Here is a 27,512-nt window from a genome sequence, read left to right as displayed (position 1 = left end):
AAGAAAGAAAGAAAGAAAGAAAGAAGGAAAGGAAGGACAGAAGGAAGAAAGAAAACAAAACTATAAAAAAATTGGTCTGCAGCAAACCAGCTCTTCTGAATTTCAAATGTTTATTATACTGACTCTTATTCAAATCAGTGTGGGAGCTTAAAAGACATCAGTGTCCAGAGCTGGAGAGATAGCTCAGCTGTGAAGAACACTGTCTTCTCTTCCAGAGGAGCCAGGTTGAATTTCCAGCACCCTCATGGCAGTTCACAAGTGTCTGTAGCTCCAGTTCCAGGGGACCTGAGACCCTCATCCAGGAAAAACACCAGTGCACATCAAATAAAAATAAATCATTAAAGACAACGATGTGCAATTCACATCCTTGTCCCATTACACCAGAGCCTCTGTCCTCAGCTCCTGGCATTGGTATCTATGAGTTCAGATTACTGAAACTGTTAGAAAGGGAAAAAAACCTTTGCTCAGTCGATCAGGCAGAGAACACATCTAGTTCTCTAGAAGGTTCTTGCCCACTTTAATTCTTCAACATCTGCCAGCTCTGCAAAGCACTAGACTCAGTTGTTCAGGAAAGTAGGCAGTGAGTGTCCTTTGAAGTCAAAAGACCACATGACAAAGAGGAGTCTGACAGCTAAGCCTGTCCTTTGACATCAGACTGATCTGAATTCAGACCCTGATGCTGACTGTATGTGGCAGTGGGCACATCATAAAAAAAAAAATTCTGACTTCCATTTACTTATTTTTAAAATGAGTGTTAAAAATTTATTCCACTGGGGAGTTTTTAGACAGTAAATGCTTTTAACATCATTAGATTTTACCTTGAAATTGTCAGTACTCGATAGAATATAGCTTTTAGTATTTCTACGATCTCCTTAGACACATTTCATACTTCTCACAGACTCCAAATTAGTTAAACAGAACGTGCCCTGAGTCATCCGAATGGCAATAAGAATATATCCAGTCCATGACGGCATGGTGGGCTTGTTTCTACCAGGTAGCATCATCTATTGATGTCTCTATCATGTCCATCAAACATGGTGCTACAGATGATTTTAAGTAGAAGGAACGTTAGCCTTGAAAACTCAATGGTTCCAAGGGCTGCAAAGTTTGAAAGTGATATTCATATCAATGTATACATAACATTCATCTTGTAACACTGACTTTTTAATCATCACATTCTAGGTTCCTAAGTAGTAGCTATTAGATATTTTTCAAGGATCTGAGTTTTAATCTACCCAAAATGTAAGGGAAAGGTGTTGATTTGCTAAGGGGATAATGTAGAGAACTTGTGATTATATGCAATGTGTCTGTGAGGATAATGCTGCATTAAATTCAATAGCCTATCTTACCTTCAAGCTGCAGCTTCTCGCGTGCACTGATCAGTACTGGTAGTTTCCTCTCCCTCTACTTCATGTCTTAAAGATGCTCCTGGCAGAGAGGGATTGGGTCAATGATTAAACTGGCTTTTCTTGGCAGATACATCCAGAATCTGACAAATGAAATTCTTGACTTTTTTTTTTTCTTTTTGAGTTGCTTGACAGACTCATAATGAACCCAGGAAACAGCCACTCTTAGAAGCTCCTCATGAAGGGTTTCCAGTAGTCTGTACAAAAACCTTCTGTCAAGTGGTGGTGGTACACGCCTTTAATCCCAGTAGTCAGAAGGCAGAGGCATGCAGATCTTTGTAAGTTTGAGGCAAACTTAGTCTATAAGCCAGTTCCAGGACAGACAGGGCCATACATGAAAACCCTGTGTCAAAAAAACCAAAACCAACCAACCAACCAACCCAAAACAAAACAAAACACCAAATAAATAAGTAAATAAGGAAAGAAAGAAAAGGAAAAAAGAAAAAAAATAACTTCACAATTCTTAATTGCATGTATGCATAATGAATTGGCTAACATGAGGCCATTTCTATCAATATCTAGTTTTGTAACTCACTTTATATATCGTTATTCTGAAAGTCTCTGTAATGTTTTAATGATAGCCAAATACTGAGAATTAAATACCAACTCATCAGGTGTTAGGATATGCCAAAAGTAAAATAAAGCCTAGAGATAGGAATCTTTTAAAACAAGCTCAAGACAGCTTTTGTTGTTACTTTTGAGCTAACACACACACACACACACACACACACACACACACAAATTAGTCACAAAAGATGTATTTAGATGCAAATCACAGAATATTTGTCGTGTAAGGCGGCCGAGTCTCTTCTGCATGGGACAACATAGCATAAATGCTTACAGGAGTACTTCCAGTATTTAATTTAGTTGTTCCTATTTCTTAAAATATCCTGGGACTTCTTTCAGATCCATGAAGGCTAATTCTTTTAGATAGAGAAAAATTTTTTGCAAAGTAGCAAATCCACTGTTCTAGAAGACTGTATTTCTGGTTCATTGAAGAAATAAATACACTTGCATATGTCAGCAAACAGTGGAACGTTATGAAACCCTGTAGAATTAAGGATGCCCAGATTTGTGGGTAAAAGACTAGTGAAGATTAGGAGTTAGATTAGGTTCGGGGACCACGATGCTCAAAGAAGTCAATACAGTCTTGTAGAGAAGCACTGAGATTATGTTTGCAGAGGTCTTTACTGCCCACTGATAGGTGATTAATGTTACCTACTCTGCTAAAGACTTTATGCTGTATCTGCCACAGAAGGTATCCTTTAAGCTGTATCTTTCCTGTTTGTGTTTCTTCTGCTGTAGCCCAACAGGGAATTGCCTTATCTAAAAAGTATTAAAGAATTTCCCAGTGGACAGCAATTGAATCAAAACCACATCCATGGAATCCAAGACGTTCTATTTGTCTTTATAATGTCACTTGGTGCTTTTCAGCTTCTTGAACACTTAGCCTTTACTGAGTGTCCCCATGAGCCAACGGTAACTAAGGCTTCACTTCTGTATCTAGTGAATATGTAACTTCCCCAGCTTCCTAAACTGGGACGAATCACAAAGGCTCCAAAGCCTTCTCTTCCCTAAGCGCATGGAGAGTGACATCTCTATTATATTTGCATAGAGTGATATCTTACTTGTATCTCCATCTTTTTTTTTTTTCAGTGACTACTGTGTTGGTATATGAGTTAAATATTTCAATCAAAACCACATCTGATTTCATTCTTTATATTTCACTTATTACCTCTTTCTCTGTGCTAAAGTATCTATTCTGTTGCAGCCGCGCCTCTCCATGTCTTGATCGTGACAACAGCAGGTGAACCTCTGCGTAATTCCTTCTCTGAACATGTGCCCCCTCTGGTCCCCTCCCCTTTGCCATCTCCTTCTGCATATGCCCACCTCAGGATGCTTTAGTGTTGATGATGTCTAGCAAAATATTTTCAGGGATTTATGTTCTCTAAATTGAGTCCATTGCTCACTTTCCTTTTCCCAGTAAAGGAAAAGCAGGTGTATTTAATGTCACAGATATTAGGTGAGCTGGGCCAACATTAAGATGGACTCCTACCTTGGTCATGGCCTCCACATCGTAGATGCTTTCGTGAGAAAAAGTGCTACATCCAACTGAAAGCTCATGTTATGCTCCCGTGACTAGGCAAATTGGTGGAGCTATTTCAAAGTTTTATTAAAGGTTGCTATTTTTAGTAGCACTCAGACCATTTCTTCTTTGTTTTGCTTTATCTTGCCACATTCTAGGTGAGTCAAAGCATTATTTATTAATGGTATTTTTTTGCTAGCTCTATTTTAAGTCCAACCTTTTGATATTTTTGGAAATTTTACTGTGGAATGACATCTCTACCTTGTAAATATAGCAACTATGCTATGTTATTTAAATGAAGTTATTTTTAAAGTTCCTTTGGGGCTGCTGATTAAAGGATTTTTATTCTGTAGCCATCCATTAGGATAACATGGATTATCCCTCAAAAAAATAAGACAGTTTTATATTTTCATTCCAAAAGTTCAATTAATCTTTTTATCTTTTCTCAAGCACACCATAAATATTCTCTATCTGTTCATGGACACTGGGATTGGTAAATAATTATTGAGTGATTTACACAAATTTGAACTACCCTAGTCAATGTCATTTCTCCATCCACATTTTAGTTTGTGGAATCTGGAGAACTAGGAAAGGACTAGGAGATGATGGAGAAGGAGGCTCCTGGTGTGGTTTCGCATAGTACCACCGAGTCAGAATTGATGCCAGGGCCTCTGCTGTGTACATGACCTCACTGAAGCACCCTGATGCATCTTTTCTCTTGTCTTTCACCCAGTGACTAACTCTGAATGCTGCAGTCTCCTCCCTGTTCCCAGCCCAATGGTCCTAGATGAATTAAATGGAAATTTGAAGTGTCAGTAACTTTGGGGGTGGACAGTGCAGTCCTTAAAAGTCCGAATCCTTGTTTTCTGCTGCCTCCTCTGAAGCATGTACCGGGTTAGCTAATGAAATTGCATACTTATTGGCAAGTCCTCTGTCTAATAAAAGTGAATTGCATTTGCTTTTATTCCTTTTTAAATTGTGACAACGTTGTATCTCACAATTTAGAAAACTGCAGAGTTTCTACTTTGCATGACTGCTGTCATTTGAAAAGTCAGAAGCACCAGAGGCAATATCCCCTTGCTATTTTTTTCCCTGAGTAGTCCTAAGTCAGTGTCTACTGAAATACATCTACATGTTTTCAGCAAAGTATCTATTTAACCATAGGTCAAAGACTCCATTGATTAGGGGTAATTACAGTTTGCTTTCCAGTTAGGAAACCTTCCAGAGCCATCTAAAATCAAACATTTAAGTAGATTGTCTGATCTAGCCAGCCATGAACTACATCAAATTTGTAGCATTAGGGCAATAAGTTCATAGATGTATTCACTTAACTCCCTTAATTCATGGGTAAGAGAACAAGGTTAACAAAATTGTCAAGTTACTTGACTGCGGTTACAAAAAGAGCTCAAAATAGAGATAGTTCTGGGCCTGGGAAGAGCATGGAACCACAGCAGACTGTGTTGCCATAACAGAATCCTCACACTTACATAATCTCACCAAAATTCTATTGACGACGTGAAACTCCTTAGCACACATGTGAATACCTTGAACATTCTTAATACGTTTTCCCCAGTGTTTTAGGTGATGTATGATATATATTTTAATGATCATGACATTTAAAAGATTTAAAAAAAAAAAAAAAGCAGAAAAGGAGAAGATGATGAGCGCGGCCATTTATTGAATCTTTATTCTTGACTCGCACATGGCTTACCACTCCCCATAGCTGTGGATGGTGATCGGGTCAGCTCCCAGAGATGGGAGGCTTCCATGTCACACTCCAGACTGCAGAGCCGAGCTTTCAGTCTGTAGCTCTCCTTCTTTACACATACACAGAGCTGCCTTGTCAGGTTTCCCCCCAGTTCCTTTCGTCGGTAAATGTCTACAAGGATCGTATTGTCTCATTTCTAATGTCCCCCACATGTGAGAGTCATATACATTCAGCTCACTCCAGACCTATCTCATGAGTCACCCCTTTCATCCTCCCTCCTTACCCACAGTCCTCACAGTAAAAACGTTCCTGCACTGTTGGCTCCTGCTCCATACACTGCAGAATAACTGGCTCCTAATTCCCTTAGCCTTCCAGGTAGTGGCGCCTTTTGGTATTCTGCCATTTTTGATGGAATTCCTCAAATGCTTACCCAGTTTTCTGCTAGAAAGTGGTGGGGTTGACAAGATAGTTTGCTGGTTTTACCAGAAGACTTCTGCATCTGAATGTGAAATGCAGTTTCTGTTTCTCCTACTCTTCGTACTTTAAGGAGAGGCCTTGGGAGTACACAGTTAAGTTTTGTCTTAGTCATTTGATAACTATATTATGAGTCCAATTTAGCCAGAACATTTTACAGCAGGGCTAAACTTTAATACCCTTTGTTCTTTGACAGTTAGAGGTCATGTCTTCTTAGCCCTCTCTGCTTCTTGGCATCTTTCTATTTTACCTTTTGGTCTCTCTTTCCTCTCAGTTTCTAAGGAAAATATCTCCACTGGAGTTTGTGATTGTCTGGTAGCCTGTGCCATTTCTTCTCTTACTTGGCAAAATCTAGAGGCTTAACCCTCTTCAGAAGTCTGCTATTTTCCTCTGAATTATGCACATTGCACACTTGATTTTTTCCAATTTCCTTTGCGTCTGATTAGAACTGTTTCGGGCTCACTAATGACACAGGTGTGATTCCTGGAGGTGTGTCTATGTGCTATGTCAGTTCTTACGTTCTGTTATTTCAACTTCTCCCTTTTTAGTCTTTCTTCATACAATCTTGTAATCTTTTTTTTTTTTTTTAAATTATTGCATGAGATCTAAACTTTTGGCTTTCACAGTCTCCCATTTTCTATGAAGCTGCTACCCAGATTTCTCAGTTCATCAGAAATGCATGTGGTTTAAGATTAGACATAGTGCTTTCCAGCTGCTTTGCTGCATCTGAACATAGAGATTTAAGTGAATCCTGATTGTAATAACAGGCCAGATACCAAAGATTTCACTTCTCTCACACTTTAGCCTTACTCTCTCTGTTCCTTGTAAGAACACACCATTTGTCATAGCCTGCCTCTTCATTCTTACATTCATTCATCTATTCAAAAATTATTCATCTATTCAAAAATTATTCTCGCCTCCCTACTGTGTTCTGTATCCATCCTGTACTGAGTACTGGGGTGCTGAGACTGTGTTCCCTGTTGTTACAGCCCTTAGATGACACCTTGATGAGCTGACTGGTCATATAATATTGACCAAGGAAATTAGCAAGATGGCCCAAGCAAGGATGAAATCAGAGAGTGACAACTGGGCTTTGAGTGTGAAGTTCTTGGCACAGCTCCTGACATTTAGGGGATGTCACACAAAAGGACCATGGAAGCAGAAATCAGGGAGGAAGTATGACAGAAAGAGGGCTTCTGTGGCACCATGTCATGTCAAGGGAATGGCCACAGAGTCACTCGTTTGAAGGTAGACCACCAGAGTAGCCTACATGTTCTTTTGGGTAGAGAATTGATATCCTGCAGACCAGAGGCCGTCCCTGGAATAATATCATGGAAATATAAGGGCCTGGGACATGAGTGCACAAACCTTGTAACTTCCTTCAAAGCACCTAGTTACTAGAAGGGTTCGTGACATGTCATAATAATCTCTTCTAGTTTCAGCACCTCGATTCCTTGCTCAGAGTAATCGAGATTTGAACATTTTACCGGGTGTGATGATACATTTATAACCACAGAACTTTGGAAGCGAAGGCAAGAAGTTAAAGAGTCCAAAGTTAATTCTCACAAATGTAGCAAGGTTAAGGCTACCCTGTGCTACCTGAGACCCTATCTCAGAAAAATTGAGGAGGGAAGGAAATCAAAGGAAGTATTGATGTTAACTATCAATGAGTAAGAAATATTGCAGTGAGGTTGGATTCTCTGCTAGTTGAAACTGCGGCATTTGAAGGCATTCACCTTTAAATAAAAATCAGTGTAAATGTACTCAAATAAAAATAATAAAGGGAAAATCTGCATGTTCATCTGGAAGTATTTCCAGTATTTCCAGCAAATGTGTGTATTTAAAAGTCAGAAAGAAAATACTTAAGAATTCATATTAAAGACTAAGAGGAAGAAAAGCTGCAAGCTGTTTCTCCTTGTGTCTTGATAATACCCAGAATATCAACAGTTCACGTCCTCTGAACTGTTGCTTGTGCAAAGCAGCTCTCACCCCTCCTGAAAGCTTAGCAGCTAGGGGAGAATGGAAGGCCTAGGCTGGCTCTTGCATGCGGGAGGTCTGTGGCTCCTGTGATTTCATGCTGCATGCCGTGCTTCAGAGGGTACTCTGGGCTTCCCCGCACCCATTTCTCTTACTAGCAACAGGTTTTTCTGTTCAATGGCGTGTCTAATGCATTATGTGTTCTGCTGCAAAGAGGATGCTATGATATTTTCACTCTCCTTAAAAATAACATCAATGTGTTGCGTTTCTATCCCACCACTTACTTTGATGGAATACCTTTCAAACGTTTTCAGTGTTGTCGTGGAAGCAATATCTGGGTGTGTTGATCTGGCCTGGCGCACTTCTCTGTATCTTAGCCGATCTGTGAAACACCTATATGTTGCTTTCATTCTGTTGTTCTCGTGTACACTTCGCAAACGCATTGGAAGTGGGAGCACGCTGAAGTGACTGTGGATGAGCCTACATAGTGTACATACCCGTCCTTGTGTAACATGGACACAGACAACTAGATTATTGTGCTATTTAATTTTTTGCTCCTGTAGGAGGTGCCTGCTCAAGAGACCTTGGTGAGTGTCATGACTAATGAAATAACAAACATTGCAGCTAAGCTGCTCCAAGTTTTGTAACCACCCCTCCCCCAAAAGAAACTTCAGAGTTCTTCACTTAACAGCCTAAGACACCTGAGATTACTGATTTTTTTTTTTTTTTTTGCCATGATCAATGAGCAATAAAGGAAGCAGACGTCACAGGGATGCTCTTGCAAACATAAATGAGTTTCAAGTCCAGTTCATTATTATTTGAGGGAAATCACGGGGTGCCAGCACCTCCATCAGTATGAGCACATGTTGCCCGTGCTGGACATATCGCGCAGATACAGAGCTAAGGGGGCTCTGTTTGTTTCAGCCATTCACACCCTATTTCAGTTAGAATAGTTTAGCACAGAGACCTCTTAAATGTTACAAACACAATTTTAAACCAGAAAATTAGTTGATTCTATTTAAAACAGTGTTTTCCATCTTGCAATCAGAAAAATCTGCATGCTGGGAAAGATGGCTTGGGGACAGGACACAGTAGCAACATGGATTTGACCTTGGGATAAGACCTTTAAGGTTGTTCTTTTCAGTTCTGAGATTACACTAAAATGAGCTAGACAGATGTAATGTTGGAATGTTGAGTTCACTTAAAACATATACAATTTGGTCTTTCTTATTTGAACGCATGGATTACTTAGGACAGATAAAAAGACAGAAGGCTTGCCCGTGTTCTGAGCAATTCCCTTCCAGTTACCAACAAAAATTGGTAGTATTCTTCAGTAGCATGTGAAGATCATACACAAATTAAAAAATAAAAGTATATAAATATGGATATTAGGATATTGGCATAAGCACTAAAAAAAAAAAAACTTTTCCACATGGCAGTTACATTAAAAAGAATTGTCCTGAGAAAATACACAGTATAGAGAAAGTTAACCTCCCAGAGTGTGTTTATCTCCTGAATTGCTTTGAAGCACATCTAATATTTTATTTCAATTTTCAGTTTCCTAGTCAGTTTTATGGTGGATGCCCGTGGTGGTGCCATGCGAGGATGCAGACACAATGGACTCAGGATTATTATCCCGCCTCGGAAATGCACAGCCCCAACTCGAGTCACCTGCCGCCTTGTGAAACGCCATAGACTGGCAACAATGCCACCCATGGTGGAAGGAGAAGGCCTGGCCAGCCGCCTGATTGAAGTGGGACCGTCTGGAGCTCAATTCCTTGGGTAAGGCTTTCCCATAAGACTCCTACTTAGTCTCCGATGGGCTTGTGCCCTCTACCCGAGATCAATGGGATGGAACACCAAAGGTATGTCAAGCCATTTTGAGAAAAAAGATTGACTCCTATGACTTTTTTGTAAAAATTGGAAACAGTGCCTTGATCCTTGACTTCACTTCCATGGGAGCATGGTCAGGCACCCATGAGTTAAACAGGCACATTGCTGGTGCTTTTCCTTGGATATGGAAATAGCTGACTGATTCCCAATGGGATAACTTTGTTTTAGGCATTGGTAGGTATTTCTGCTTCTTGTCTGCAGCTAAGAGGCAAAGAGTAAAGAAACAAATGTGCTTTGTTTGAAGCATAAATTTAATGCATCGCTTGGTTATGAATCCAATTGCCACCATCTCTTTGGACAGTAGCCTTCAACTCAACACAAAAGTCATTGCCCTCATGGAATATGTAGAATTCAGTCTAAATGATTTTTTTTTCTGTTAATCAAAATTGCTACCTTGAGCTATTAAGTCACGGTGTAAAATGAAAATGTAAGACCAACCTCCACCATGCTCATTTTGGCAATTTTGAGCAGAAATTGTCATTTCTTCTTTCTCCTGTCTCTCTGTAAGGCTGCTGTCATACAGAGTGGCACCTCAATGTGTCAAGAGGTGAAAGGCTACCACCAAACGGTGACAAAAGAACGAAGCTCTGGAGGGGGACACATTTCAAATCATCTTGAAACAAATGAACTGTATTTAAGTCTTAGCACTTAAGGCTGAGAGGAATTTCTTACTAATTAGGATGCCTTTTGATTGTTGTCAATGTCATACTGGGGAGAGTTTCCTGCTTTAGAACTCTGGAAATGTTCTAAAGCCTGTAATTTGGGGCAAATTGTTAACAGGTTGCTCCAAATTACACTCACACCTGAAAGGGGATGTGTTGCTAGCTCCCCCTTGTGGAAACCACCTCTCATAGCTCTTATCAGGTAGAGCTTCGGAAGGAGCCTGTGAAGTTCTGGGTTGCATCAGAAAAGAAAAGAGTCTTTGGATGTTCAGTCCAGAGCCTAACTCCCTCCTGCTCAGGTAGTTGTCGGCTTTTTGACAGCCTTCACATCTGTTGAGGAATATCCATGAAAACATCTTGTTGCTCTACAGAGTTTTTATTGTATTCCCAACAGTTTTGACTTTCCCAAAGAACAATTTTTCCCCTCCGTTTTTGGCTAGGGCCCTGGCAGTGAACCTCAGTAGGAACAGACTTGACAGCCATGTGCTCCCCTGGCCCAGAAGCACCTCCATTGTACACTCTGGGTCTCAGGTTCCTTGCTCTTTGTGACCAATGGAGGGGGCAGAACCAAACGCAGTGTGAAAGCAAACTTCACCCTGTGATGCTGGGGTTCTGTGGACACGGTACCTGAAGCTCACTTCTGTTCTTTCTTTCATTGCTGCTTTGGATGTACTCAGTAAACTTCACCTGCCAACGGCTCCTCCCCCACTTAATGAGGGAGAAAGTTTGGTCAGCCGCATCCTTCAGCTGGGGCCTCCTGGAACCAAATTCCTTGGGTAGGAGCGACTTAAAACAAATTGATGGCTGCTGGCCCCCATTCTTCTCCTTCTTCTGCGATATGATTTCTCTTTTCGTCATTGTGCCCATGACATGTCCCTCTCTATGATTTAAACTCTGTATAATCTATCTTTAGTGGACCATTTCTGACCCTTGTGGTATGTGACTTTTATTTTTGAGTGACGTTTTATATCTTCTCCCTTAAAGTGCTGTGACCTTCATTTTCGTTCAAGCATGAGATTTGCCTAGTTGTACTCTGTGCTAGTTATGATGTCGTTATGATGAGTTTGGAATCTGTCTCAAAGCAACCTGGACTCAAGAATGGAAGGCCTCTGTCTATGTTGAATGTGACCTAAAATATCATAGAATAGTGCATGTTCTGTATCCCGAATGTAATAGGCATTGGACACTATTGGGCTATTGACTGAGTGGCTCATTAGAGCCACAGGGTGTGTACATGCCTATTGTTTCCTTGAATGAAGACAGTATGAGCAAAAGCCACAAGTGCATGGCTCATTAGCACAGTAGTCTACCTTTCTGACATCTCATTTACAACACATTGAACTATGCAGTGTATGAGCCATTGTCCCTCTTAAGTCATGTTGTCATTTTGCACCTGTAGAACATGTTTTTAGGAGATTGGCACACATTGTAGACATGCATGTACATTTCTTTTGGTTAAATGTGCTACACCTACATTTATCAAAGGAGACGTTCCAGAATGCCACTGCACCCACAGGGAAATATCATTTGGCTTAAAGTAGAAGCACGTACTTGAGGACCAATGCCCCTGAGGTGGAGTGTCGCTGTCCCACCCTCTGTTAGTCATTGGGCTCTGGAGAATGGCCCACTGTGTCCCTTCCCCTAGAAAAAGCAGAATTCCAGGTCACTTTGCAACAGACTGTGTTGACTTGCTTGTCTTGGGGTTGCTTATCCTGTCTACACTGAGTATTCTGCATTGCTGTGCCAGGCCCGTGATCGTGGAGATCCCTCACTTCGCCGCTCTTCGAGGAAAGGAGAGGGAGCTGGTGGTCCTGCGCAGTGAAAATGGGGACAGCTGGAAAGAGCATTTCTGTGACTACACTGAGGATGAACTGAATGAAATCCTTAATGGCATGGATGAAGGTACCTTCGGGTTAAGAGGGTCCAAAAGAAATCTAAGGCAGAGGCATGAAGATCACGCACTGCTTTAAGATCATCTGGCTGTCTCTTTTCCTGTGTGTGCATTGGGTGCCTTATGGGGTGTTTTACTCCTGCACATTGTCTGTTGTGTTCTAACTGTAACAAATTTGAATAGACAGTTGAATCCATTTTCTTAACCGTGTTTATGTTTAAATTCAGGAAAGTAAAGCCTTTTAAGGTATTAAATGTCTCATTTTAACAAGTATACTCCGCATGCTTCTATCTTTTAATGAATACTTTGTCGAATCTAAAACTAACGGTAGAGTAGATGATGCTTCATAACAAATGGGCACAAAAACTCGGTATGCACTTAGCAGTGAAGTGATGGGCTTGTTCAGCTTTGTGGTTACTTGAAGTGGCATGAAGCTAGTATCAGGGCTAGCATTTTTCCTCTATGCAATTCGTGGATCTTGAGAATGAGTCCCTCCCTCCAGCCACACAAATATTTCAATTTGTGACTGAAGAAATTGAACATTTTAGTACTGGGTATGATGCATGTTCTATATCCTTATATAATTAGTATTGGGTACAATGAGTTAGTTGTTGGTAGAGTGGTTCACTGGAGCCTCACTGTAATATTTTAATTACCAGGTTTGAAAAACTAGATGTTTAAGAGACTAACTTTTTAAAAGTACTAAGGTATTCTGTTGAGAATCTTACTCTACCTATAACTAATATCTTATACAATAATATAATTTCCTTTTAAGCTTTCTATTATTTAAGAGATAGGAACATTAAGTTCATTCATTCAGTCATTCATATGGAGACTTCGGATGAACTGAATGAAACCTTAATGGCAGATGCATCATATACATATTTTCCTGTGGAACTTTGTTTTTAAAGGAGAACTTTGATCTCTGTAATCCCAAATCTCTTCAAGCCATTGAGGCACAAATTGAAATACGTGCCTGAGTCATCAGGCCCCACAAACTGAAGAGAGGAGAGGTCCTGTCCCTAATGCACGGTACATGCCACTTTAAGTAACTACAAAAACAGAACAAGCCCCTTACCCTATTGCCAGATGTGTGCAGTGCTTGTATAGGGCTAGACACATGAAGGCAAAGCACAGCCATACGTCAAGTTTATCTGTGAAGAGCAGCCTGCCCACAGCTCCTTTTTTATCTCTTTCTGATCCTGTAGAGGTTGAGTAAGAATAAAGGCCAGGTTTAGAAGATGAAAAAGTACACTGTCTAGTGTGTAGGTCAGTTTCTTCAAAGCAGGGTGGAAAGGTTAGTGTTCAGTGAAGGTGACAACTCTTAGCTCCTTCCACTTCCTGAAGTTAGCGTTAGCATTATAATGGTTTTGGAGATTTTCATCTGAGTGGTCACCCATCATTGATGTCACCATGCACATTAGCGTCTTGCCCTTGGATGAAGGCCCACTCTTATAATAATTGGCACATAGAAGAAATTCACTTCAAAGCCAAAGAATCAGTTTGATATATCCACCTTTGGAAATATGTTATTTTATAGGTTTCTGCTATAGCATTCATTGGCCAGAGTGTCACTCTCCCACTGTTTGTGATTAGACCCCAGGACTGCCACTGTTTAATATCTAGTCATGCCGAACAGTCAGTGAAGAGTTACTACTTTATAGTGAATTGTAAACAATTTCTAAGACTAAGCAACTTTCTACAGTTCTTTAAATTTACTGATACATTTAGTACAGATTGACTCTATTTCAAAGCAGATTTTCTGTATTGCCCTAAATACGTACACTAAAGCAATTTATAGAATCTGTTCTCCCACCCTCTGCTCTGAGGTAATATATTTGGTAAGTCACTGGGTACTGTATTTGGTAAGTCATTAGCCTCAGAGGAATATTGAAACCCAGATGTTGAGCCCAGGCACAAACCTGTGACAACAGGACAGAATATATAAAGAGAAACCTTACCCATTCACTGCAGAGTTTATTATTGAACTACTCCCCCAGAACCCAAACGACCATATAATTTCTTTAAACCGCAATATCTGGTCTGTGAGCTATCTTTGAAACTTGCAAAGGAAAGGAGTTCAAATTCAGCTTTCTCTCCATCACACAACCCAAGGCACATGTTCATTCCCACTGCAGGCTTGCCCTCAAACGCCCTTACAGAGACAGCATTGCATGGATGCTTCTCGCCCAAAGTGCACTTGTTTTAGCGTTTTGGAAAGGCCTGCTTTTCCCCAAGTGTACCTGCAGACTGCTGACAGCTGATAAACTATTCCCGATATTTATCTATTCAGTGTTAGGATAGTCTTATGCTTTAACTTTAACTGAATAGGGGCTTTGCTGCCCTCCCTGCTCACTATTAACCATGCCCGTGAGTCTGCTAGAACGTTCTCAGGAGTCACTTGCTCTATGAAGATGGATCATTTCTTGTCTCAGTGCTGGACAGTCCGGAAGACCTGGAAAAGAAACGAATCTGCCGCATCATCACTCGTGACTTCCCACAGTACTTTGCGGTGGTGTCTCGCATCAAACAGGACAGCAACCTGATTGGGCCCGAGGGTGGAGTACTGAGCAGCACGGTGGTGTCACAGGTGCAAGCTGTCTTCCCAGAGGGCGCACTCACCAAGCGCATTCGAGTAGGCCTGCAGGTATGTCCATGTAGGATAAAGATGGTCCTGTGGGGGTTTATTACCGTTATTATAATTAGCTTTTCAAATGGGAGTTGAAATGCCACCGAAATAAAGTTTTCCTGAGTGAACAAAGGCTAATGGATGAGATAACTAAGCTAGTGCAGGAGCTTGTTCCTAAGTCTGACTACCTGAGTTAGATTCCAGAAACCTGTATGACGGAAGATGAGAACTTCCTCAGGTTGTCTTCTGACTTGCATATGTGTACCGTAGCATGCACGCACACACACACACACACACACACACACACACACACACACGTCTCACACACAATAGATAGATAAATAAATAAATTATATATATATTTATATATAGAGAGAGAATTTAATAGTACTAATCTTATACACACACACACACACACACACACACATACACACATATATATGTAGAGAGGAAGAGAGAGAGAGAGAGAGAGAGAGAGAGAATTTAATAGTACTAATCTTACAGATGCAACATTTGAAATTCACCAAACTCATTTGTGAGACAAAAAGCAATGTCTGGATATGGTAGGTATTTGACATTTAGCGTAATACGATACATGGTTAATGTGTTTTCCTCCCTTGAAAGGCTCAACCTATGCATAGCGAGTTGGTGAAGAAGATCCTAGGCAACAAAGCCACCTTCAGCCCAATAGTCACTTTGGAACCCAGGAGAAGAAAATTCCACAAGCCGATTACTATGACTATTCCTGTCCCCAAAGCCTCAAGTGACGTCATGCTGAATGGTTTTGGGGGAGACGCACCAACCTTAAGATTACTGTGCAGCATAACAGGTAAGTCATATGTGACTATACCATAGAAAATTCTAGAAGAAGATACTTAACAATAGTTAAAAAGCTAAGTTACATTTACCATAGGTATCTGGAGAAGTTGAGAATATAGATGAATGTCTGTAATCTCAGGATTTGGAAGACAGAGGCAGAAGAATTGTGAGTTCAAGAACTGTCTGCACACTATGAAAAGGCTCTATGTCAAAAAGCTGCGGGGTTAAATACATCAGTTTAGGAAAGGCATTTTTAAAATTAACTAGGTGAACAGGAGGTGAAAAAAATGAGTTATTCACCAAACAATGTTGCTATATCAAACTATTACATACTTACATATGGAGTCATTTTTAAAGTAAATGTTTTTAATTTTGCTTTTTAACCCACTGAGGTGTTAGTGCTGCCCATATGTGTGTTGTATGGTGCCATCCACCAGCTCCTCGCTCTCTATGCAGGAATTTTCCTGGCGTGATCTTGTGCAGGCAACCCAGTCCTGTGAGTTGACCCATCCAACAGCCCTTGTGCAGCTGCAGCATCTCACTTGTGGCACTCCTCCTCATACTGTGGCTCTAACTTTGTTTTCTCTTTCTTCCACAATGATCCCTGAGCCCCAAGGCAGGGCAGGATGATAGATGTCCCACCTACTGTCGGTGAGAACAACAGAACAATTGCTTATTCTCAGCACTTGAGCAGTTATGCATTTCTGTATTAACCACTACCTACATCTCTAAGGAGCTTCTCTGACCAAGGATCACATCTACAGATAGAAACATAAATATTTACAAGGCAGCTTGACAACATGAACATTTAGCAACACAATAACAGTTTTCCCTAGCCATAAATTTTGGCCATGTTTAGGGATCTACACCTGTATTTGCTCCTGTGGACCAGGCCTCCTAGCTAACCAAGTGAACAGTTGTTTTCCCCCATACATAGTCCAGCTGCTTTTGCACTAATGGGAACATCTTGTAGCCGGCAGGGTCCAACATTGGATAAAACCATTGATATTTTTTTCTCTCAGAAGGCTATGTAGGAGACCAGGGACAGAATTCCTAATACACAGATATTCAGATAATTTCCTTTAAATTTAATTATCTTGAGGTGGTGTCTGTTTTTTTTTAAAGTGTCATTTCTTAGTATTATTGATTTATGATTTTTGATATTTGATTTATGATAGCTTGTACTCTCTCATTTTAATGTCATTAATTAATTAATGTATGTGGTGCTGGCATTCGAACCTGGGGCGTGTTATTTGCTAAGCAAGGCAAGTAGCTACCCTGAGCTACACATCCTCAGCCCCGAAAGTTGCCTTGTTTAGGTTTGGTTTGGCTTTGTACTGAGGATTGAACACAAGGCTGTGCACATACTAAGAAAATGCTCTACCACTAACCTGTATCCTTGCTCATTTTATTTTCCTCATGTCATTTTGTGGAATGGAGGGGTTACGCAGGTGAACAGTCAGAAGCACGGAGACTTTATTTACAATCCTGTGTCTCTAATTTTGCCCAATAATCATCCACAATCCTGCTGTTTCAGGTGGAACTACGCCTGCCCAGTGGGAAGACATCACAGGAACGACGCCACTAACATTTGTTAATGAGTGTGTTTCCTTTACAACCAACGTGTCTGCCAGGTATGTGTGTGCAGCACAGAAAAGCCCACTCACTGTACTTCTTCCTTCCTTCTCAAAATCATCTTTCCTTCTTGTTGTTTGATATTGTTTCTTAATTTTTTCAAAGATACTTAATTTTAATCAAATTTAATTTTGAGTAAGGTCTACATTTGCTTTGACATGAATAGTAATGGTACAGTCGCCAAGTCCCAACAGTCAGATTAGAATCTATGGAAAATAAGTGTCTGTCTGCTTTGGCTCAGTGATTCTGGTGTTAGCTTTGGCAGCCACAGCTGATATTTCCAGTTCCCAAGGAATGAGAAATTTCTTTTTTTTTTGGTTTTTCGAGACAGGGTTTCTCTGTGTAGCTCTGGCTGTCCTGGAACTCACTCTGTAGACCAGTCTGGCCTCGAACTCAGAAATCCGCCTGCCTCTGCCTCCCGAGTGCTGGGATTAAAGGCGTGCGCCACCACGCCCGGCTCGAGAAATTTCTTGTTATCAAAAAAAACAGCATGAAGAGCTACTCTTTCCACAGAATACCAAAACATGCAGTTCAGTGTATCTTGCTTAGTGGCTAAAAGAGTTAGTGTGTCATATACCCTAACACATTTGCACGTTACACATCTTTAAGAGACTGGAGGGATCTTTTGGTTATTTCTTTTGCATGCCATAATTGATATTTAACATTTGTTCCCATTCACATGGTCTTTAGATAAAAACTTTCAAATTTCTAGTTGGTTTGATTTAGTCTCAGTGACTGGTTAACCCCTTGGATAAAGAAGCAATGAGAAAATGATGTTGAAACCTTCAGAAGGTTAAATGAATAGGAGAGGAATCAAGGAAAATAAATATCTACAGCACAGTGTCTGATACTGAACTCTTACATATCAAAGAGTTATTTTTTTTGTATTTATTTATTTACTTTTTAGTTTAGTTATTTTATTACCAAAGAATTCAAAAGCAGTCAATATGTATGTCAAGAGATTGGTTATAGAGAAGAACACAAAAGGATAAACACAACTAGAATGTTTAATTCCATCTTTTTGTTTTGTTTTTTCTTTGCTTTGAAAGTGGTATAGTTTCTATTGGCTGTATTTATGTATGTATGCATGGTGGTATGTTACCTAAGGACTTCTTTTTGTAAGTGTATATTGTACATGTATGGATGTTCAGAGTTGATCTTAAAACATATGTCATGCATCTCTCCTTCTTAACACCTCCAGACCTCCTATCTGTCCTGTTGCCTTCCTTGCCATTTCTGCCTCTGTTTCCCTTTCCTCAGCCTCCTCTTGTCATTTATTTCCCTCATGTCCTTCCTTTTCAAGAAACATTTGATGACAATACTGATGGTATCAAAGCAATCAATCTGTTTTCAAGTTGCACACTGTAAATTTTAGGTAACTGGTTTTCTTTTCTTTTGTAGGTTCTGGCTGATAGACTGTCGACAGATTCAGGAGTCTGTTGCCTTTGCATCACAAGTGTATAGAGAAATTATCTGTGTACCATATATGGCCAAATTTGTAGTGTTTGCCAAGTCACATGACCCCATTGAAGCCAGGTTGCGGTGTTTCTGTATGACAGATGACAAAGTAGATAAAACCCTTGAACAACAAGAAAACTTCTCGGAGGTGGCCAGGAGCAGGGATGTGGAGGTAGGAATGTTGTACTGTATGACTTCACTATCAGGTCAGTTGTAATCCAGTTATTATAGGAAGAAGGTTTGCTTCGCAAAAGGATGACCAGCCTATGTTTCTCTCAGTTGAAGGCCAATTTCCAAAATCTGATTTTTTTCTGACAATTTATATAATAAATGAATTGTCTCTATATGTGTAGATAAATTCCTCTAAAATGTATTTTTAATTAAAAAATTATTTTCATTGAAATAAAAACAGTTATTGATAAATTCAGAGCATATAGGTGACTATGAGTTTGTTATAACTATAGCAGCTTAGATGTTTTATTTTTCTGGATTTTCTTTTAACTTCCTTTTGTTTAAGTGTTAGTCCAGATAAATACACTTTTACATTGATTTTTTTTTTGTAAGAATTTCTTATCAGTATAGATGTTTATATACTGACACCCTGTGTTCTGCCTCATGGTGGTATCAAAAGTTACCTAATGCAAAGTTTATATTTAGGTATATGGGGCTTTGTGGGTATCATGATACAACATTAAAAATGAGAAAATTGAGTTACTATGCAATTGAAGATACTCAGTAGCAAGAGGAAATGGTGGTGAATGTTTTGTCATGTATGTGACAGATGTCAATCAGCTGTGTGATCATTGTCATGTATGATTGACAGATATCAATCAGCAGTGTGAACATTGTTGTGTATGTGTATTTTCAGAACTGAAGGTTCCAAGAATTCCTACTACTTTGCTTGTATAAATGACATAAAAGTGATTCTAGCTATCTTATTCCATGTTGGCTTTCTGTCTTCTCTTAGGTATTGGAAGGAAAACCTATTTATGTTGATTGTTTTGGCAACCTGGTTCCACTCACCAAGAGTGGCCAACATCATATATTCAGTTTTTTTGCCTTCAAAGAAAACAGACTTCCTCTCTTTGTCAAGGTAATGCATACATAAAAATCAAAATTAGTTAGGCATTTATTTAAGTACAAGGATTGTTTTCAATTACTTTCATAGTAAGAACATGTGCTTTTCAAACATTTCCAGTGATTTTAAAACAAATTTAGAGGTGTTTACAAAAACACATTTTTTTTTAAAATTTTTGAAGTTCAAAGTCAATCATAATTTTTAATGAGAGAACATATTTATGATGGGAATGAAGACAAACTAGGATCAATGTATTAAGTAGGACATTAGCTACTGTTTCCCAGATTAGAGGGCAAATCATCTCTTTGTGTATGTATATATGAATGTGTATAGGTGTATGTGTGTGTATGTGAGTATGTGTGTGTGTGTGTGTGTGTGTGTGTGTGTGTGTGTGTGGTGAGGGGGGGGGCGATAGAAAGAGTGTGTATTGATGGGAATAAACTTAGAGCCTCACACCTAGTTACTAATATGCAATGACTCTATTGGTGACTTAAGCGCCCAGCCTTCCTATTTCTTCATGACTGTTACTTTCGATGTCCATGCTGAGATTTTAAAGTGTATGTAAGAGTAACTAATGCAGAGACCAAATGAGTACTGACAACTCTTTTGTAATAATTTCTCGAAAGACCTAGAATATTACAGTACAATGAGAAATTATTCTAGTTAGAGCTATAGACTTGATATACTTTCATCAATTCAACTTCATAGAAAAATCAATATGAATGGCTCCATTTAGCATAGAATACCAGGAGCATAAAAGATAGAAAGTAAAAGGGTGGTTCTCAGGAGAAAGGGGGTGGGGGAAGTGAAATTACTCCTTAATACATGGAAACTTTCAGTTTGGGAAGCAATTATGCATGCAGATGGAGGGTGGGGATAGTTATACATTGAAGTGCGTGTATTTGTACCATAGAATTATACACCTAAAGTGGTTAAAATGATGTTTCCTATCACTAATACCACAGTTAAATTTGAATGAAGTTTTGATGTTACAATGAACTCGAACAGGTTGTGCTAAGTCAATAAACCACAAGGAGAATACTATGTGACTCCATTTTACAAACCCATGGAAACACAAACTAGCATGGAGATCGTCAGGGGCAGAGAATGGGAAGGGAATATGTACTGGGAGCATTTTCTCTGGAAAATGATGGTGATTGTACAACTTCGTGAACATGATTCATGGCACTTACAACTAGCAGAAATGGACAGTTTTATGGCAGGAATATTTTTACCTCTGTTTTTTTAAAAGGTGAATTTCTTTTGGAGACCTAATGTATAGAAATAAAACTACAGTTAACGATTATTTTATATTTGAAATTTGCTGTGAGATCTGAAGGGATCTAGAGTCCTTACCTCAAACAAATGGTGACTTTTGCGTGAGACAGCGCCTGTAAATTAGCGTGACTGCTGGCTTCATTTTACATTGTGTGCATATCAGGCCATCCTGTTGTCTGCCTTAAAATACATACAGTTCTTTCATTCATACTTCAGAGAGCAAACATACCGGAAAGACATTTTCAAAGTGGGTTATAAATGATGTCAGCAGAGTAGAGAAGGGAAGAGCTTTGAGTCTTTGTGGACTTTATGTCCCTCTGTAAGTGTTACCCAGTTGGAATTATTTTCCCTCTAAAGCACATCTGATGTCAGATGTGGATGAAACATGAATGTCTTTCTCATTCAAGGTACGTGACACAACCCAGGAGCCTTGCGGACGACTCTCATTTATGAAGGAACCCAAATCCACAAGAGGACTGGTGCATCAAGCTATTTGCAACTTAAACATCACCCTGCCGATTTATGCCAAGGTATTGTGACGTCCACTGCATAGAACTGGAGTTTCAGCTCCTTTTTAAAAGACACAGAACACAAATACATGTGTTAATCATTTTGGCATTTAATGCACTTTGATGGAAGGTTTTATTGCTATGTATTAGATATGGCAGAGAAAAATATGAGTCTAAGTTTTAATGCTTTTTGGACTGAATTTTAAAGAAAAAAAAATAACTGGCTTTGTCCCCATTCTTGTTTCTGTGAGTCTTGCTGAAGTCACGTGATGCACTTCCTCCCACCAGGATTTTAGTGTTTTAGCGTCTGCTCACTACCCACTCTGAGTGGGGTCAACTTAAAGGTTCATAGCAAACTCCTTGTAGTTTATCTTTTACTGAAGTAATTACCTTCTCATCTCAGAGCCTGTCCTGATTTAATAATGGAAGAATTTTAAATTAACTTTCCAATTAATTTAACATGATTGGTATAAAAATATCATCTTGATAGAGGGAGTACATTTGACGCACCGCTATGATTATGTCGAAGAAGGCAACTCAGTCAGTTAAATGATGTGGGCAATATTATTTTGAAAGCTTTTATTTTTTTTTTTAAAACTAATACCATTTTCAATATAGCTAGCCACAGAGGGTAGTTGGTATATAGCTGCTACAAGTGTTCAGTTTGTTCTGCACTTGGGGAAGGGGTGAGTAGTGGTGCTGAGACCTGGAAGGGAAGCAGGGAAATGCGTAAAACTTTCGATCCAGAGTCTGTAGAACTCTCTATATTACTTTTACTCCATCGTAGTTGCTGCTATGCGTATTGGTTTAACTACTCATTTTTTTGAAATAGCCATCAGTTATATAGAGGAAGGATCCTAGCATATGTTTACTGTTGACACTTCTTAATAATTAAAAGAGCAATTGAATATGTATTTCCATGTATTATATGCACGGTATGGAACATAGCAATAGATAGATCAACCAAAAACACGTGATCTAATTGCAATCCCATGACACAAATACACTTTGGTGTTGTCTCTAGAGGCAGAATGGCAGTTATGACTCACAGGAGAGATACACAGGCCACGAATATCAGAATGACTGTGCTTTGACTGGTTACAGTGAGCTATCCACATGCTGTGAAAAAAAAATCTATTTTATGTTTTTTGAGGCAAGATATAGCAGGGAGAGCTGTTAATGATGGCTTTCTATTTAGTTACGCAAGATGAAGAGAGTAAAATGCCCAACATTGCATATCTCAGTTATGCTTGAGAACTTAGTGGCTTTTTATTATAATAAAACCTGTGTGGTGCCTGAGTATTGAAATGCTTTCAACATAGGCTTACTAATGATGGTTGACAGTTTTAGTCATTATCCATGGTCACTGGGAGAGCATCACTATGGTTTCTGTAGATCAAGTCCACCAGACACATGAAATACCAAGCCTTAGCACTGCTAGTGGCCTCAGGTCAGAAATTAGCGTGTCCATCGTAGGACCCTTCTATCTCTCTGAATGTGTAAGCTTTGAGTAGTCTTCTTTAACTCTTTGTCTTCCATAAACTATTTAAGAAAGCAGCCTGAGCTGACCCTGAGCCTGCTTGATGCTTGGAGGTGGGATGTATTTATTCCTTTCCTCTAAATGTTTTCTTCCTTCTCTCTTCTTTTCTATCTTGCATGGCATCTTGGGCATCAAGGAATCGGAGTCAGATCAAGAGCAGGAGGAAGAGGTAATTTTACAACAGCAACACTTGTTCCCGCTATGTCATCGCTGATACCACTAATAAGAGCATGTGGTTGGCCTCTGACTTTTAGAATTTTAGTCAGCCTCTCTGATCCTATGTTTCTTTATCTGGTGAACTGTGTTCAGAAAAATCACAGTTCCCTTATTTATTTTAGGCCATAATGCGATAGTTTGCATTTATTTACAACTTCTAAAACTGCAGATGCACTATCTGATAGACACTCAAAGGCATGTCTGAGGATGTCTGAAGATCATGGTGATCACACACACATGGTGATTTGCTGTATAGGTCTCATAGCCTCATCGCACACCATAGGGTGTGTCTGTGGTGACGTCATCACGCTGGCTAGGGTGTGTGCTGGGATATTTGTGGGTTCTTGAATCTTCTTAGCTCCAATTAGAATGTGCAGATTTGTTTGTGTATAGCTTATATAAATGAAAGTTAGTAACTTTTAGGAATATAATGTGGTCCTAAACACTAAGATTGAGAATCACTATGACTAACCAACTTTCAGGAACACATAGTCCAATCATTAGGGTCCGAGATTATGATATAAATATATACTGATAATGAACATTCCTAATAAAATATATTTGCCAAGCATAGTGCTCCACACACCTCACTAGCATGGGCTTCTCTCCTATCTTCTGTGTGAAGTTACATACAGATACAGGAAACAAATTCTAAAGACGGTGCATTGGACAAAGTAGATATCTGGTCATATCCACTTCAATTTTTAAAGCAAATGTGTCCTTATCTCCTTTTTAAAGGTCTGAAAACACCCAATATTATAACAGAAATGAAAGAACTCATTGGAAACCACTTTATATTTATCCACTATTATAGTCACTTAAGTTTCTAAAACTAATTATCATTAGTGCATAAGTTTTTAATATACTATCATTTTTAAATGTTATGCTAATGCATCTGAAATATAAAAAAATGCAAAGAAAAATATAACAACCATTCTCTGTCCACCAACCTGAAATGCCTGGTCTTGGTTCAGCTGGCTGCCCACATCCCCCTTTCTGTCATAGGAAGCTGTAGACCAGCTGTGAGATGGCCGTCTCTCACACGCCCCGTCAGAAGATGCTTGACTGGTCACACAGTCCCCTGTGTGCGTCACTGTGACACTGTGTCACTGTGACACACTCAGTGTCCTTCCTGTGCTCAGGGATTCTGTCAGCCTAGCCCTTAAACTAGGAAACCAACTTGGCTGTGTTCACAAACTAATTCCATCAGATACACTTTTTTTTTTCTCCTGTGAAATACTTCCGGGAAGTTTCTGGTCTTCCTAAAGGTCATAGGTGAGAGCTCTGGAGCAGTGCTCACTATTGCTACAAAATGACATCTGTAGAATGCACTACCCAGCATGCTTTGCTATCTTTTTTTTTTTTTTTTCTCCATTAAGTTGGCACTTACAGCTTAAGATTGACTTCAGACCTTCTTCATGACTTTTGTCCTACTGTGAATTTCTCATATCAGACACCTCTGGGGTCATCTCTTCTCAGGAATAATGTATGCTTTCTATAGTACCTAGAAGCGATATACGAATGTGTTTATTTATATATACAAACCTTAGCTGGTGTCACTCTCAGGTGTATAATTACAAGTAGGTTCTTGCTATGCACATAAGAGACTCTGAGTGGAGAGCTGTTTTGTAACCACTGAATTTGTGTGTGTTTTCTTTCAGATCGGTATGACATCAGAAAAAAGTAAGATTTTTTTTTAAATAAAAATTGAGTTTGTTTGAAAGCTGGCTATATTGAAGAGAAGCATGAATTAAGATGCAAGCTAGTTGCTATTACTAACCACTTTAATGATTACATTTGTCTATAATTCTTATTGATCATTAATATAAATTTATAAAAGCAGCTTGGCCAGTTAAGTCATACTATACCTAATCTGTGAGCTAATGAGCAGAAATGCAGTGACTATTCATCTAAGCATTCACTTTCTTTTGACATCCCTGTAACTCCTGGCATTGCTGTCAAGCCTGTTTAGAAAGCTACCCTACCGTTTTGTCCTTCTGTTAGCTTAACACTGTCACCTCATTATTTTTTTTTAAGCACTGACATGACAGTATTACTTTTTACATCAATCTACAGTGACCACTGTAGAGAGCCTTTCCTTTGGTAGGACGTGCCTAACAAAAGTAATACTGTCTAATAGTTCTTAGCCGAAGCTCACCCCTCAACACACCGTACCATTCCTTCTGCTCTTACTGTGGTGAAGTGTACCTGAACCCTTTCGGTCAGACCTAACAGAATTTTGTGAAAATATCAAAAGAAAAACATTAGAAAGACAAGAATACAAAAATTAAACTATCTTAGATAAAGCTACTGACCACAGTGTGCCCTCGTGTGGCTACATTTAAATGACAATTCGAAATCCTCCACAAAATACAGTGCAGTAACCAGACCTGAATTCACCTGAGGTCTGAAATAATTTTAACATTTCCTCTTGTCAGCCTATTCTCTATAAGTCTCTGGCTTCTTGTGTAGAAACCCAGTTGAATTTTATAGATTTTTCCTTTGTGTTATGCCCCCATCCCTTGAGAAAAACATTCTAACTTGTACTTTTATTAATTATTAAGATTTATGTTGATTCATCATATCTCAGGGTAACAGCCTAAATGAAAAGAACACAGAGCTATGCTTTATCTTTATTCTGCCCTGATTGTATTAGTTATGTTCCGTTGCTGTGATAAAACACCATGACCAAAGCAACTTACAGAAGGAATATTTTATTTGGGGTTCAGGGCTCCAGATGGTTAGAGTCTGTGGTGGCAGAGCAGAGGGAGTGTTGGAATCTGGAGACTTCGAAGCCTGCCTACCTACCCCTAGTGACACTCTTCTTCCAGCCAGGCCTCACCTCCTAAGCCTCGCAATACAGCGACCAACTAGGGACCAAGTATTAAAATGCCCAGGATTTATGTGGGGGCAGATCTCATTCACACACCATGCTGATGACCTGTTCCTTTGAGGTCTTAGCATATTGTAGCTTACTGTTGTCCTATTGGGATGGCTTTAACTGAGGCTCACCCTTATATTCAATCCTCATTCAACATGAAACTATCTGAGATGCTGATGTCTTCAATAATTTGTATGACTAAACAAATCAGCATTAATATAAATTTATTTGATATACTTAATATATAAATTACACATACAAGCACGCGCGCACACAAGCGCGCACACACACACACTCTTCTGAACAAATACAAATTCTGTCCTGGAGGTACTTTTGTTTGACATATACCATTATTGCTTACATTGATTTTTTTTTAAGTGATTTTTTTTCTCTCCCTCTTTCTTCTTTAGGGCTATTATGTTGATGTAAATGGTCCCTTTCTTTTCTATATACAAGATAGTAGGAATTAAAAATTACTGGAGTCGATCAGTTTAAAAAGTAGTAATATTACACATATTGCTATAATGTCATGGATACTCTTGAATGACACCTGGATACTTTGAATATCTTCTGGATTTCAAGTGTAGATTCTTATGTGCCTGTGTTTTTTAGTTTAAAAGCAGTCCTTATATAATTTCCATATTGTTCTAACATAAATCTTTGTATGAGCCAACCCTGAGGGTTTTCTTCCTCTCCATTGGTGGTTAAAAGGCCTCCTGACCTGTGACTTCAGTGTACATTTCAGACCTCATACGGAGGTAAACATGCTTCACCACAGTAACGTTTTACATTTTTGGTTCTAATTTCTCACCACCCTCCTGCCCGCGCTTCTCTGCAAGGCTGCCCCTGCCCAGCGGTTTTTTTCCCACCTTTGCTTTGCATGGAAATAACTTGGCTTACATCAACTGTGCGTGTGTCCTGTGTGACTGTCTCTAATTTGGGTCGCCATGCATCACATTTGAACTCTGGGTTCACATACACGTTCAGTCACAGCTGGTGTTTCTGTCGTTTGTCTTCCCTTTATCCTTCTCCTTGGTCCCTGTGGTACACCTCTAAACCAGGAGGTTCCTCCAAGGAAAGGGCCATGCCTCCCGCACGAGATGTGTGTCGTTGTCAGGTGTGGATTTCCCTTAGATGAAATGCCAGTCCGCAGCTGATTCAGGTGTGTTTCCTGCCATTGCTGTATGGAGGCAGAACTGTGCTGAAGGAATTCTAGATCTGTGGGATATAAAACGTAGGAATTGGGCGCAATTCTGAATTTGCTCCTACTGGCTTTCTCGGGAAGGAAATCAAGATTCTGCTATTTCTAATGCTTTTTTTTCCCATATTTTTTCCTCATGGTTTTTGTTTTGTTTTGTTTTCTGACATTGAT

At 39.4% G+C, this 27,512-nt stretch overlaps 1 protein-coding gene across 13 annotated transcripts in view; it reads left to right on the top strand.

The window, feature by feature from the left end:
* Ank2 (ankyrin 2) overlaps positions 1 to 27,512 on the top strand; it is a 569,474-nt gene that overhangs the window by 514,272 nt on the left and 27,690 nt on the right. For 7 of the 13 annotated variants that reach the window (XM_029537925.1, XM_029537924.1, XM_029537920.1 and 4 more), the window contains 10 exons: positions 9,209 to 9,433; positions 11,954 to 12,108; positions 14,533 to 14,744; positions 15,351 to 15,555; positions 17,083 to 17,179; positions 18,582 to 18,810; positions 19,606 to 19,731; positions 21,402 to 21,524; positions 23,180 to 23,212; positions 24,921 to 24,942. In XM_029537925.1, the coding sequence (XP_029393785.1) occupies positions 9,209 to 9,433; positions 11,954 to 12,108; positions 14,533 to 14,744; positions 15,351 to 15,555; positions 17,083 to 17,179; positions 18,582 to 18,810; positions 19,606 to 19,731; positions 21,402 to 21,524; positions 23,180 to 23,212; positions 24,921 to 24,942 (1,427 nt within the window). Of the gene's footprint in view, positions 1 to 3,177; positions 3,214 to 8,214; positions 8,239 to 9,208; positions 9,434 to 10,883; positions 10,983 to 11,953; positions 12,109 to 14,532; positions 14,745 to 15,350; positions 15,556 to 17,082; positions 17,180 to 18,581; positions 18,811 to 19,605; positions 19,732 to 21,401; positions 21,525 to 23,179; positions 23,213 to 24,920; positions 24,943 to 27,512 lie in introns of all 13 variants that reach the window. The other 6 variants (XM_029537921.1, XM_029537916.1, XM_029537917.1 and 3 more) reach the window with 3 other exon arrangements.

The sequence above is a fragment of the Mus pahari genome, chromosome 4 (genome assembly GCF_900095145.1).
Source record: "Mus pahari chromosome 4, PAHARI_EIJ_v1.1, whole genome shotgun sequence".
Taxonomy (NCBI): domain Eukaryota; kingdom Metazoa; phylum Chordata; class Mammalia; order Rodentia; family Muridae; genus Mus; species Mus pahari.
This window is presented reverse-complemented; position numbering and strand designations above follow the sequence as displayed.